Consider the following 12,982-nt stretch of genomic DNA (forward strand, 5'->3'; position numbering starts at 1 on the left):
AGTTCTTTTTTTCACCAGCTCTATTTTCATGAAATACTAGCTTTAGAGATGCTTGTTACATAAAATAAGAACAGACAGGCAGTTATTTTAGAATAAAATTGTGAATTATTTTTCTGACTTCATTCACATGGAACAGTTTAAACACTGTCAGAATGTTTCTGTGTTGTTGTTTTTTTAAAAATACATTAATCCAGTGCAATCACCTGAATTACGCAATGAAAAAAAACAAACCAAAACCAACAGTGTTGAGGGAATATAATTGTGTCAGAGTTTTTTTCCCGTTGAGGTGTATGATGTGGAATGGTTGAATGAACAGGCAGAAATAGAGATGGGACAAAAAAGGGGATTAGGTTAAATGTGCCCAACCCCCTTGACATCCCTCAGTAATGAGTTGTCTCTGGATTAGATACTCCAGCCAGCTAGAGCAATGAAATCTGACCATGATGTGCAGCAAGTTATGTTCTTTACTCCTTCAGTGGGATAATGAAAAGTCCAGCATCAAAACATTATTTATTTAGAATTCACAAACCTGATCTTTATTCATGTTTCCTTGTCTTTCAAATGTAGCATGCTTACCTCAATGTATTTGTCCTATTAAAAAAAGTAATGTGTGATGTGGTCTGCTTTTGAGAAATCTTTCCAGAACTGAAGGCTGATCAAATGAAGATGGGCAGACATTTCTGTCTTACTGTTTCAGCTTGCAGGGCTGGGTATTTTGAAAGCAAAATCACTATGAATACAGAGAATTATGAATAAATGTTTAACAGTAGCAAAGGAAGCTTTGTTATGTTATTTCCCTCGAGTCACAGCAACCCACATAATATTTTAAAATAAGAATACTGACTCATTCAACATTTGGATAGTGAATACAGCAATTCAAGGAATGTCTGTTTGCTCTTTATTTTACACCAACATGCTTTATCACTCCCAGATCTCTAGATTGTCTAACACAGAGAAAATGAATGCATATGCACGCCTATGTAGAGCTGCATAAATTTAGCCAATTGTCAATCTTCCATTGTTCAGGATAACAGCATAGCTTGGGATGAACAGGGTTATGGAAAAAATGGCACCACTACTTAATTTGTACCTAAGCTGCTTTCTGTACCACCCTCTCAAGTCCTTTTCTGGGATGTCTTATTTGCTTCAATGTAGTATCATGGAAATGCCCAGGATCATTCTGAATCCTAGAGCAGTATGTTCAGGCACGTTCACGTGCTGTGATGCTCAAGCTAATAAGTCCTTCAAGAATTAGCAGGTTCTGGGTGCATAGTGAAGAGGCATTTAAGTGGCTACTCATGGAGCCAGCTTGCATTTGACATATCCAGGGACACAGACTTGTTGGACTCAGGCCAGACCTTTGTGCAGCCAAACCACAGGTCCAAAAGCTGCCTTCATGCTGCAGGTTAGTTGTCCAAAGAGTATAGCATGGAGCCAGCTCATGGGTGTCTGTATCTGAGATGCAGCATATCTAAAACTAGCTAATCTGATGGCAGGTAAGAAGAATACGTATATGAAAGTATTTCTTTGTTTAAAATATAATAGTTGACTTATATAAAAAAAAGAGGCAAAAATGAAGGTACACATATGTAGTTCATTTTAATAACTTTAGAAATTATGCCGTTTTCAGGAAGTTTTTCAATTCACTCTCCTGTTCTAGTGTTAAAATAATGCTGCTGAAAATAATGGGAGCATAACCAAAGAGAGTTCTGTCTCTAGCAGTTCCTTACATTTTTTAACATGTGGGGTTAATTTATTGGGATGTTCTGTTCCATTCCCCTCTCTATTCAGTATGCACATAAATGAAGGATGGAAAAAGAATAGAAATACTAACAGAAGAAAGCCTCATCTCTCTAGACCCCTTTGTTCTGTTCAAGGCTGTAGAGGCGACAATTGGTTTTACCACTGACTCCTATTTAGCATCTTGTTTCTGAGTACCTAGCAGCCATTATTTTTACCAAATGTGTGTTCTTCTAGATTCAATTCTTGTTCAAACCACGTTCCCAGACTGCAGTGGGAATTTTCTGCCTACTCTTGCCATATGTTGAGCAAGCTTTCCACCATCCTTGAGCTTTCATTGCCTGGGGATGTTATGTGGATAAGAGAGGGCATATTCTAAAGTAAAATAAAACTGGAGAAGATTATAAATATTATTTGTGGCTCAGCTCCAGTGTAAGTAATAGACTAGAGGAGCCCTTGTCCCAGATAAAATCTGAGCACCATACTAGTGGTTTAAGAGAGAGTACTCAGTTTTGAGAAACTGAGCTCTGTTTTTCCTGTCTCCTAATGACTTCTTTGCTAGAAAATGTATTGGGAGACACCATTGAGTAAAATCAGGGATTTAATTGAGGAGGTGTGGATAATCTAACATATCACTGCAGTATTTAACCTTAAACAGTTTGTGTAATCCATGTAATGTCTGATAATTTGGATAATTTGGCTAGAACACAAGCCTTCTACTGTTCAAGGTAACACCTTTGTGGCTAGCTGCTCTCAGTTGATAGCCTTTTCTCTGTCTAATCTGAGTACTTGAAGCCAGGTGGCTTTTCTTGCTGATGACTCCATTTTGCCCTAATCTTATAACTAACAGTCACGTACATCTCTCTTGTTTTGAAATAGTTGCAGTTACAGATGTTTGACATTGTTTGTGCTACCTCATGGGCCAATCGGGACAAATGCTGTGAGCTTCCTGGCTTGGTAAGAAACCTCTTTCAGTAACTGCAGAATTTACCTTTTACTTTCCCCTTTATTGAGACAAATGTTTTAATGGAAATGAATGGTTAAGAATTTTCAAAAAAGACCAGGTCTGCTTGGATTACTTGTCCTATTGACTTTCAATGTGATGTATGTTGTGAAATCAAGTAGGTGCTTTTAAGACACCCACAGAGTGCTCTGTCTTAGATTCATAACATTCTTAATTTCTGAAGCAAAGTTTTGGACATAATTCTCTTTCTATATTGATCTTTCCTTAGAGAGATGAGGAAAACTGCCCTGCCCTTCCTCATGCTTGTTCCTGTTCTGAAGCTAATAAGGGTCCCCTTGGACCTCCTGGACCACCGGTAAGGTTTTATTCAGGTTTACAGTCAACTGTCCCAAATACTCCACTGGCCACCTTTATTCCAAGATGTGTATGTACTGCCATTGTGTAACTAATAATGCTAAGTTAGGGGTTTAGGTATTGCCAAGGAGATAAAATTGCATACAATTTGTAGCAAAGATACCAAACAACATGCTTTTTAAAAATCTTCTAGCTCAATAGGTCAGTCAGATTTGTAATGCTTTAATCAAGACCTGAAGCAGTCAGGGTAATCTGTAGACCTTGAGTCTTGCTACCTGTCTGTAGCATTAGTAGATACGTCATAGTGCCATTTATTTTCAAATTTTTTATCACAGGCTATCAGCTTACTTTACCACATGTGTATTAAATATAGCTGGGAGTTTAGCTTTCTGAAATGCTCAGTTTACAGTATTACGAATTAAAGATACAGGGTATGACAGTGCCACTTGTGAGTCACTATATTAATTCAACCTTACATTGTAAGGTTGATTTTCAGCAGTTTAGAACAGCTGTAGGCTCCATTTCATGTGGTCTGTTATTAGTTTGGTTTAATGAGGAATCTAACTGGGATCTCTATAGAATGGTCATGTGTTTTTTTCTTTTACAACTAGGTTGATGACTCTGACTGGCATCTTAGGGCTGCTTACTAAGTTAGCTGGAGATGAGGCCCTCATGTGACCAAGTTTAAACTGTTTGTTTCTCTGCTCATACTGTGTCCTGGATGCTCCAAGAGCATGTTTTGAAGAGAGAGAGCCAGTGAGGAATGTAAAGGAAAATAAGTTTCTTAAAAGGTTAAACTATGCAGATTACACGAGATACATGTTCAACAACAAAATTAACTTGCATATAAGGCATTCACATAGTAGATTCTTGCAGATATTTATCCTAGTAACAACTCAGAGATCAGTTTTTTCTGCAAGAACTGTTCATCGAGGTCTGATACAAAAACGTTAAAAGGAATTCAGGAGAAATTTCACTGAAGGGGTGTATCTTGAACAAACAAAAAATTATTCTAGTCTCCTTTTTGAATGTAGGTTATAAATCAAGTCTAGTTTAAAGTTTTAATTTCTTTCTATAGGTGTCTAATTTGTGTTCTGTGAAAAAGACAATGGAATAATTCACACAAAAATGCAACTGAAATTGATTAGCTTGACTACATTTCACAGTAAAATTAAAAATGTTCCAACATTTTTTTGACTGGAAGGGTGTTACTATAGTTCAAAACTTACTCTGTATCAGGGATTGCTAAAGCTTGTCCCACAAGTAAAACAATGTACTTCTATTTTTTACATTTAGCATTAACAGTATTTTGAGTAGCACAGTGCCATGGAAGAGGAGGCTTAAAATCAAGCAGAAAAATCACTGCCTAGGCAGGGAAGTATGTGACTCTGGAATTTAACCTTTTATGAGTGATACTTTTTTTGCCAGACGGTTCGATGGCATAGCTCTGGAAAAAAGTAAGAGGCCTAGGAAAAAGCAGAGCAAAAGAATAAAGTCAGCATTCATCTCTGTGCCAACCAAAAGTCAGAAAGTCATATGTGCTGTGTCTGGTCAATACTCGTCCAAGTCATTAAAATGTCATGTGACTTTTCTCTAAGCCAAGAATTTTTCTGCTTAAGGGATCAGGATTCTACCATGGAGCCAGCTTTGGACATTAGACTCAAAAGACTCCAAATAAAAGGCTTCCATTTGTGTGGGATAGTGTCTCTGGAAATATTTTTTAACCTCTTTGAGGAAATGGGTCAGCTTGGGAAGACAAAGTATCATTTAGAGTTAAGGTTATCTGGCAGATTTCATTATGGGGTACTGTTTTTATGGCTTAATCTTTGCCAGAATTTGGTTATGCTGTCTGAAGTTCCCCATGCAAAGTAAAAATATGATAGCACACAAACCTGATGCCTGCAATTTGAAAGGAGTGCTGCAGAACTGGAGAAGGTGTGGAATGACACAAAAAACATTGGAGGACTGGAGAAGTTTAATTACAATGAAAAGCTTTTAGTGCTTCATAGGCTTTAACTATTAAAAAGAAATAAGGAAGTCATTTGATAATAGTTGATTAAGAAGTGTTTCTGGGAGAAAGCTTTTAAGAAGTTATTTAAAATAAGAGAAAAAAAAAGCATAACAGGAACTCTTGGCTAGGAGCAGAAGCCAGAGAAATGAAAAAATTGAAATTAGTTACACAAGCTTAGTAGTGCTGGGGAACAAACACCAAATTTATGAGTTTATGAGAAAAATTAGGGAGGCTCTTGTGGTATTTTCATCTTAAATCAGTGCTTTTCTAAAGCAAAGCTTACTGGGTTCATAACATGGATAAGTGTACCGAACTCAGTGTGAATCTTAAAGCATATGATCTGGTGGCTCACCATCAGGATATTTTCATGTATATAATCTTACTCAGTAAAAATGTAATCTGTTTCTGAGAACAAAATGGGAGAGAACTGTGTGATTTTGTTTATGTTAAAAATTTGCAGTTATTTTGCATAGGAAATTTTATCTGAAAGAGAGGCAGGAGAAAGGGCAGAAGGAGCTACTGGAACACAGTAATGCGAGGACTTGGAATTTGGGAACTAGCAACTGAAACACGGTTCTGTGGAGAGCACAGGATGAGATATTAGGGCTGGAACTGACTGGGATGGAATGGGTTGTGGCCGTAGAGCTGTGGGATGGAAGTAAGAAGACTGAAAGAGCTGGGATAAAGAAGTAGAAAACCACTCTGAGATCACACATAAGAAGACTTTATTGTGAATCCTTCATAGAAGAGCAGGAGTCTTCTGGTACTTCCAAATGTTTCTCTTATTGGCATTCCTATGTAAAGTCTCATAGATATTACATATGCATTTAATCTGATAAGCATGTTGTCTAATGTTATGTCTATATTGTAATTGCTGTTATAAGTACTTATTGTAGCCTCTAAACAACATCACGATCCATACTTGTACCAAGGTCCTTTTTAAGTACAAAGGACAGAATCCCTGTAAAGCTCAGAACCCGAGAGATTAAGGAATATACTCAGATGGGGGAAGAAGGGAAACTGACCTAAAAAAAAGTGAAAAAACACGCTTTATTTATGCTGTCCTAGAGGACAAAGCCCATGCAGCCTGTATATGCAAAAGACGTTCATGGCAGCCATCCACAGATATGTGCAACTCCGGTGTCCAGACGATACTAATAAAAAAGGCAGCAGTTGGTTAATAAATGATTAACAGATGTAGGCACTGCTGAAGAAAGCAACAAAAGAGAAAAATGGCAAAAAAAGCGTTTAACCTAAGAGTAGATCTAAACTAAACTGTGGTAAGTCTAGTAGACCCTGGAATTGTTCTTAGTGAAAAAGATCCCCAAGTTATGGGAAACTTAGCCTTTAACAATGTGGAGATTTTGGTGAGAACAGACAGATGTGCGGGAGGTTTGAGCAACTGGAAGGGAACATGTGTACATTTCCATCTCTATTGTAGCTTTCAGTGTTATTTTGATGCTTATATAGTGTGCATTCTTGGCTCTAGAAAGCAGTCACATCTGTTTAAATCTGTTATTGTGTATGGCTACACGTATGTATGTTCTCAGTTTAATTACTCCAGTAGAAGGATATGGACAGAATATTCACTGATTTCTGAGCTGTTTGGGCTTCTCTGGATTTTGTTTTTGTTTTATTTTATTTGAGAGTCTTGTGCTTGTGCTTCCCAGGGTGGTCCAGGTGTCAGGGGTGCCAAAGGTCATCGTGGTGATCCAGGTCCAAAGGTAATTTGTACAGCACTTCATAGTTGTCAGATGCACAGGTCCTTGGTTTATCTCTGCTGCATGTAAACCCTGAAATGAGTTCCAGATTCTCTCTGATGTCACTGAGGAAAAAGCATAGTGAAATGCCTTTGGCGTTTGGTGTGTATCTTTTCATAACAATTGCTTGTCCTCTTTGCTCCTTGATAAAAGAGATAAAATTCAGAATGCTGCTGTCACAACATTATTTTTTTTTTGTATTTATAAAGGAACCAGGCCATTTTAAATTGAACCCTAACTGCTCAATCAAATGTTAACTCATATTTCAGATGGTTTTGAGTCTATTGGTATATATTCTTCAAACAGAAGCTGCCTTTATCCATATGATAAGAGTTTAACTTATGTCCTGTGCTGCTTCAGGGACCAGATGGACCTCGAGGTGAAATCGGTGTTCCTGGACCACAAGGACCTCCAGGACCACAAGGACCCAGTGGACTTTCTATTCAAGGGCTTCCAGTGAGACTTAGAAAATCAATAGGATTCTTTCTTGCAGTGTTTTGAACAGTCCATATCTTAAACTAGACTGAAATATCTTTAGGTGTCCTGATCAGAATTTGAATTTCAGTATTTGAGGTGAAATAATGGATTTGTGTTTAACCTATAGTGGATTCAGTGCTAACATTGTGGGTTTTATTTGGATCTGAAATGTTTTTAGCTGAATGGATTTGATCACAGATAGAATATGACCCAGGTATTCACATCCAAGCCTTGGAGACAAGTGAAAAAAAAATGCACTGAGAGTTGTAACATGGCTCCAAACTAAAATGTTAATATTTTATCTTTTTCTGGTTGTGGAGTTGCTCATTGCAGATCAGTTCGGACTTGAAAGGTATACCCAAGCAAAAACACCAGATTTGCTGCCAAGAATGAAGCAACAGTATTCACTGCAGTTAGAGTCTGTCATCAGAGATGATTAGGCATGGAGATTGCAATGCTGTTGTGAAATAAGTCTCAGAATTTCATCATAAACACATACTGGTAGAGTACTGAACCAGCAACACTCATTTTATAGACATCTCTAGTAGATGGGTACACACAAGCCTTGAAAAGGAGCAGATGCATATCTTTTTCTGCTAGACTTTTTTTTTCAAAATTTATTACAGTATAATACACTTTCTCCTTTTTACCCCATCTATATGATCCCACTGTACAACATAATGAAGTGATGAAGTGATTTACCAAAACTGTACATTCTTGATGATACCATCATCAGAGAATAATACAGAATAAATTTATTATAAGAATAGTTATTTGACAAAGAAATTGTTTCTACATAAAATTTAATTAAAATCGGTTTATTATCTAGAAAAGCATATCTTTGGCATGCATATGAACTGTAGAAACATGTCTAGTTTCCATGGAAGTCCATTGCTTTCATCATTATAGGAAATACTTCAATGGGCTGAAGAGAAATAGATTCCTTTGAGAAAAAAAGAAATTAAATACCTTTTTATAATATAATGGCTTTATTTTGTCAGGTTAATTCAAAAGTCTTTTAAAATTAGTTTTATTTTCTTTATTTTCTATATTTATGAATTCCTCAATTAGTTTTGAAACTGGAGTCTGTACGTTTGCTTTCAGCAGAAAAAAATGGTCTGCTTTCTTATTGGTTGGTAGTTTTTTTCTATAGAAGCTGAATGAAACTATTAAAAATAAGAATCACAGAATCCTAGGGGTTGGAAGGGACCGCAAAAGATCATCTAGTCCAACCCCCCTGCCAGAGCAGGATCACCCAGAGCACATCACACAGGAACGTGTCCAGGCGGGTTTGGAATGTCACCAATGAAGGAGACTCCACAACCTCTCTGGGCAGCCTGTTCCAGTGCTCTGTCACCCAGAAGGAAAGTAACCATGTATTTTGTTTACTATGTGTTACTCTTAATTTGCAGGGGCCACCAGGTGAAAAGGGAGAAAAGGGAGATCTTGGTTTTCCTGGCCTGCAGGTAATGCCTAAGTTACTGTTTAACCTGTCACTTACTGCATTTGAATGTTGAATTGGCATAATTGTGAATGTAGGGCATATATTCAAACCTGCAGAGGAGCATGTTGTTGGGGTGAGTTTGAAGAGAGGTTTAGAATCCGGAAGTTAGGGTATGCCAGTGTGGAGTGACCAAATCCTTCAGGGTCTGGAGAAGCAGTTACTTTCTTGATGTTGTTTAACACTGAGGTGGGGTCTCTGTAGCTCCAAAACCTACCCACTCTTGGTTTTCTGCGTACTTAGGGATTAATTAGCATCTTCTTGTTTTCATTTTAAACCCATTCAATTCCTTCTGGAAGTTATCTAAGAAGACAGATCAGGCACTCAATCTTTTTGATGCCATCTTTCACAAGATTGGCATCTTAATAAGGTGTAATATTCAGTGACTCTTACTCAGTTTGATGTCTGTTATGTAGTCTGGTGATTGCATCCCAATTTATTGCTGCTTTCCAGGATCATTTGCTCTTCCCTTTACAGGTGCTCCTCTTCTGCTAATTCTATGCCCCCAGTATTTGTTGGTCATTACTAGGTTCCCCCTCTCTTGTTCATATGTGAGTAAACTCACACAGATTTTCCGCATAAGTCCAGACACCTGCTCTTGCAGCTTTCATGAGCCAGAGAGTAACATTTTATCTGAAGAGTGGGGAACTGCTGGAACTAACTTGCAATCCTGCTCAGGCAGGATTTTCCTTCTGATATTGCTGCACTGACATCAAACATATGACACTGTAATGATGCAGGAAATCAAGCTTTCTTCTCAGCTTGGTGGCATAGGAAGCCTAGCTTGATGAAATTGTCAGTGTTCTTAACAGAGGGTTGTACCAAGGGGGTTTGAAGCCTGTGCATTTTAACTGTGTGTGTTTAACCATCTCTCAATTCACAGAAATACCTTCTTTACTGAATCTCTTCTGTGGCCTCACACATTATTGAACTTCCTAGTTCCATTTATTGAAAACATGTATCCAAAATCATGTCATACAGTTTCACTGGAAAGTATTTTAGTTGGATTCTGTTAACTTGATCTCATCACTTGCCCTCCCTTTATAATGTTTAGGGTGTCCCAGGAGCATCAGGTTCACCTGGAAGGGATGGAGCTCAAGGTCAAAGGGTAAGGTAAAATGAACATGTTTTGCATTTGTTTTCAGAGTTTCCATTCCATAATGGGTATGTGTGCATAAAGCAACCAGCATGGTTGATTTAATATAGCTTTAGTCTCTTAGAATCTGTCATTTCTGGAGACCCGTATCTCTGCGCCGTTCAGAAGAGAAGACAGAGATAGGTGGAATATCCTTCCATATGGCAGACCAGTGTTGAGAAATTCCAGACACATAACAGGAAGCAATGCACCATGTTTGTGTTTAATGAATTTGATAGTAGATGTCACTAGTGTCCAGCATTGCCAATCAGTCACTTGGCTTATACATTTAAAATTAGATGGTGGTTAAATGGTACATAACAAGCATGCAATCCAATGCAATGAGCTGAATTTGATTTCTAGGTAATTAACGAATAAGAGAGACAACTACAAGGGAATTTAATATTGAATGTAAAATAATACCTGTAGAAACTGCTGAAATAAGGAAAAGGTGAAGAAGAATATCAAAATTTAGTCAACCCTATTCTGCTTCTGGTAGAACAAATGAAGATACTTACAAATACAGTCCTTCTTGGAATTGGTAAAAAAAATCTTCATATTCATGTGTGCAGTTAAACCTCTAAGTCCTCCTCCCTGTTTTCTTGGGGAGATTTTTGTTTCATTACCAGGCACTGGCAAGTTATTGTTAGCATAAGACTAGTTTACTGTCTACAGCAGTAGTTTGTTATTAAATATGACTTTTCAGTTCCACTTGAACAAGATACACATATTCATGATACTTTTTTGGGGATATGTTAATGTAACTTGAGGTCTAGAGAAAACTGGACTTTCTCTGGATTTCTGGCATTAACCTGAGACCTTGAGATAGATATATATATATAGATATATATATATATAGATATATATATATATAAATTCTCTATAGCAAAATGCTTGCTTGAGCTCACTACTACAAAATTAAGCATTGGTATATCTTTATGTAGAAAAGTAATCACTGAAGTTACTGTAGAATTTGGGCAATACATATTTGTTTTTCTCAAAAAACAAGAAAATAAACTAATTTTATGAAGATAAATATTTACACATTATCATCAAATTAATAACCTTCTATTCAGATGAATAGCCTTCTCATTTTCAATTAGGTTATGATGAAATTTGAAGAGAATTCATTTCCTGTGATGCCTTCTTCTTTACAGAAGCTCATTTTTGTATGTTTTCAATGTCTACTTTTTGACTGCACTGGACTTTTTTTTCCCCTGAATTCCCCAAGCTTGGTGGTCCCTGTTCATCTTGAGGTTAATAATGATCTGGAGACTGATTTGGCTTTTTCTATCATGCTGCCTAATTTTGGTCATTGCTAGGTTGTAGTGACTTCTTGCTAGATGCTTTACATGTGAGTGATTTGTGCCTTCTCTTTCTGCATTCCTGATCACTTGGGACACTGAACATTCAGCAGTTCAGGGAGAGTAAAACACTCTTTTTTTACTTTATTCTGTAACTAAATGTATATTTAGCAGTGACAGCCCTCAGCCATGTCTTGATACCAGTTCAGAAATGATGTAGTCCTCCACATGAGGAAGTCAGCAGGTTACTGCACAGGGATGATATGTCTGAGAAAATACTGAGAGGAGGACTAATGCAGAAAAGGCTTTTGAGCCTGGAAAGGTCATGCAGGGCTTATTCTGTGGAATACCCCAGTGCTGTCTATAATAAGGCAGGGCAATTACATAAATTACCAGTTTTCATAGATAGAGTAATCATGCTTGGTTCATGTGTTCACTTTCTTCTGGGATTAATCAAAGAAGCTTGATAAATAGCTTGGATCTCATAAAATTAGGTGTGTTAGCCTGTTATTGTCTCTGTGACGCTTGTGCAATATTGCGCAGCAGCAATTTTTTTCTATGGCAACAAATAATTTTAACTAATTTTATGGTGTTGTAACTCATTTGATTCCTGTGAAGTTATGACAACATAAAATTGCTTTTACTGGGTGAAGATTCAAACCAATGATTTCACCACAGTCTCTTTGAAGGCCAAGAACTGGAGAAAGGCATAATTCTAAGGGGCATAATTGCAGCAACAGCAAAGGGGAACTGGAACATTCCTGAGAAGTAAATTGCTTTTTTGTATAATGTTCCCTTTGTTGGGCTTCCTCTTGTTAACCAAGATGCCAAACTATTTTGCAGCTATTATGCTACTAGAACTGAGATTTTCAATGTTATTCTTTGCTTGGCCATAATTTCCTCATTAGTATTTATTATTCACTGAAAAATTTTAATTATCCATGCTGTGAAGTTCTTAAACACATGGTTAAAACACACTGATTTCAATGTGAGGTAAGCACAGGTCTGATATTTATTGGGAGATCTCAGACCACTGGGGCTAATTAGATACTAGGCTCAAGAAGTCTAAGATCTTTTTACTTCCAGTTGCTGGTAGTTGGAATCGCTTCACTTTTACAGTTATTTTTCTTTCTTTTTTTTTTGTTTTGATTTCTTGTTCATATTTTCTGGTTTTAATGTTGAAATTAGTTTAAAATGGTCTCTTTTTTTTTTCCCCTCTTAATGTTTTAATTCAACAATTAGTCTGTAAAAATTCTTTCTGTATTTCTAAACTTCTGCTTTTTAGTCTTTGTTCTGTTTGTTTTTCATGGGTTTTAGCACCTCATTATGAAATACAGCATATCCCCTCTCAGTTGTGTGAATTCATTCAGAAATCATTTTCATAATGCAATACTCTCACTATGAAAAATGTGGGATATGATAAAAATACTGTGTGAAGGTTGAATCAGAGTAAAATGATGTGTTGTCTGATAATAAAGCAAACTTTCTGAATATCCATTTTAATACTTTATTTAATTGTCTGGTAACTGGTGTAAATCTGAATTTGAGACTCCACACTAAGAACAGTCTCCTGCCTTCTCATCAGCTTTCAGGTATAAAATAGTGTCATAAAATATTTTATTAAATAGAAAATAGTTTCTTTTCATGGTTGGGACTGTAGTTGTTTGCTGTCCTCTCCTACTGGCCCATATTTCTAGCTGGCAATATAGAGAGGTTTTCCTAAAGAGAAGATTTTG

At 36.9% G+C, this 12,982-nt stretch overlaps 1 protein-coding gene across 2 annotated transcripts in view; it reads left to right on the forward strand.

Moving 5' to 3' along the window:
* The window catches only part of COL14A1 (collagen type XIV alpha 1 chain), a 123,158-nt gene that overhangs the window by 86,312 nt on the left and 23,864 nt on the right, over window positions 1-12,982 (forward strand). For both annotated transcript variants that reach the window (XM_051610193.1, XM_051610194.1), the window contains exons 34-39: window positions 2,620-2,697; window positions 2,973-3,059; window positions 6,740-6,793; window positions 7,190-7,285; window positions 8,719-8,772; window positions 9,862-9,915. In XM_051610193.1, the coding sequence (XP_051466153.1) occupies window positions 2,620-2,697; window positions 2,973-3,059; window positions 6,740-6,793; window positions 7,190-7,285; window positions 8,719-8,772; window positions 9,862-9,915 (423 nt within the window). The remainder of the gene's footprint in view (window positions 1-2,619; window positions 2,698-2,972; window positions 3,060-6,739; window positions 6,794-7,189; window positions 7,286-8,718; window positions 8,773-9,861; window positions 9,916-12,982) is intronic.

The sequence above is a fragment of the Apus apus genome, chromosome 2, assembly GCF_020740795.1.
Source record: "Apus apus isolate bApuApu2 chromosome 2, bApuApu2.pri.cur, whole genome shotgun sequence".
Lineage (NCBI taxonomy): Eukaryota > Metazoa > Chordata > Aves > Apodiformes > Apodidae > Apus > Apus apus.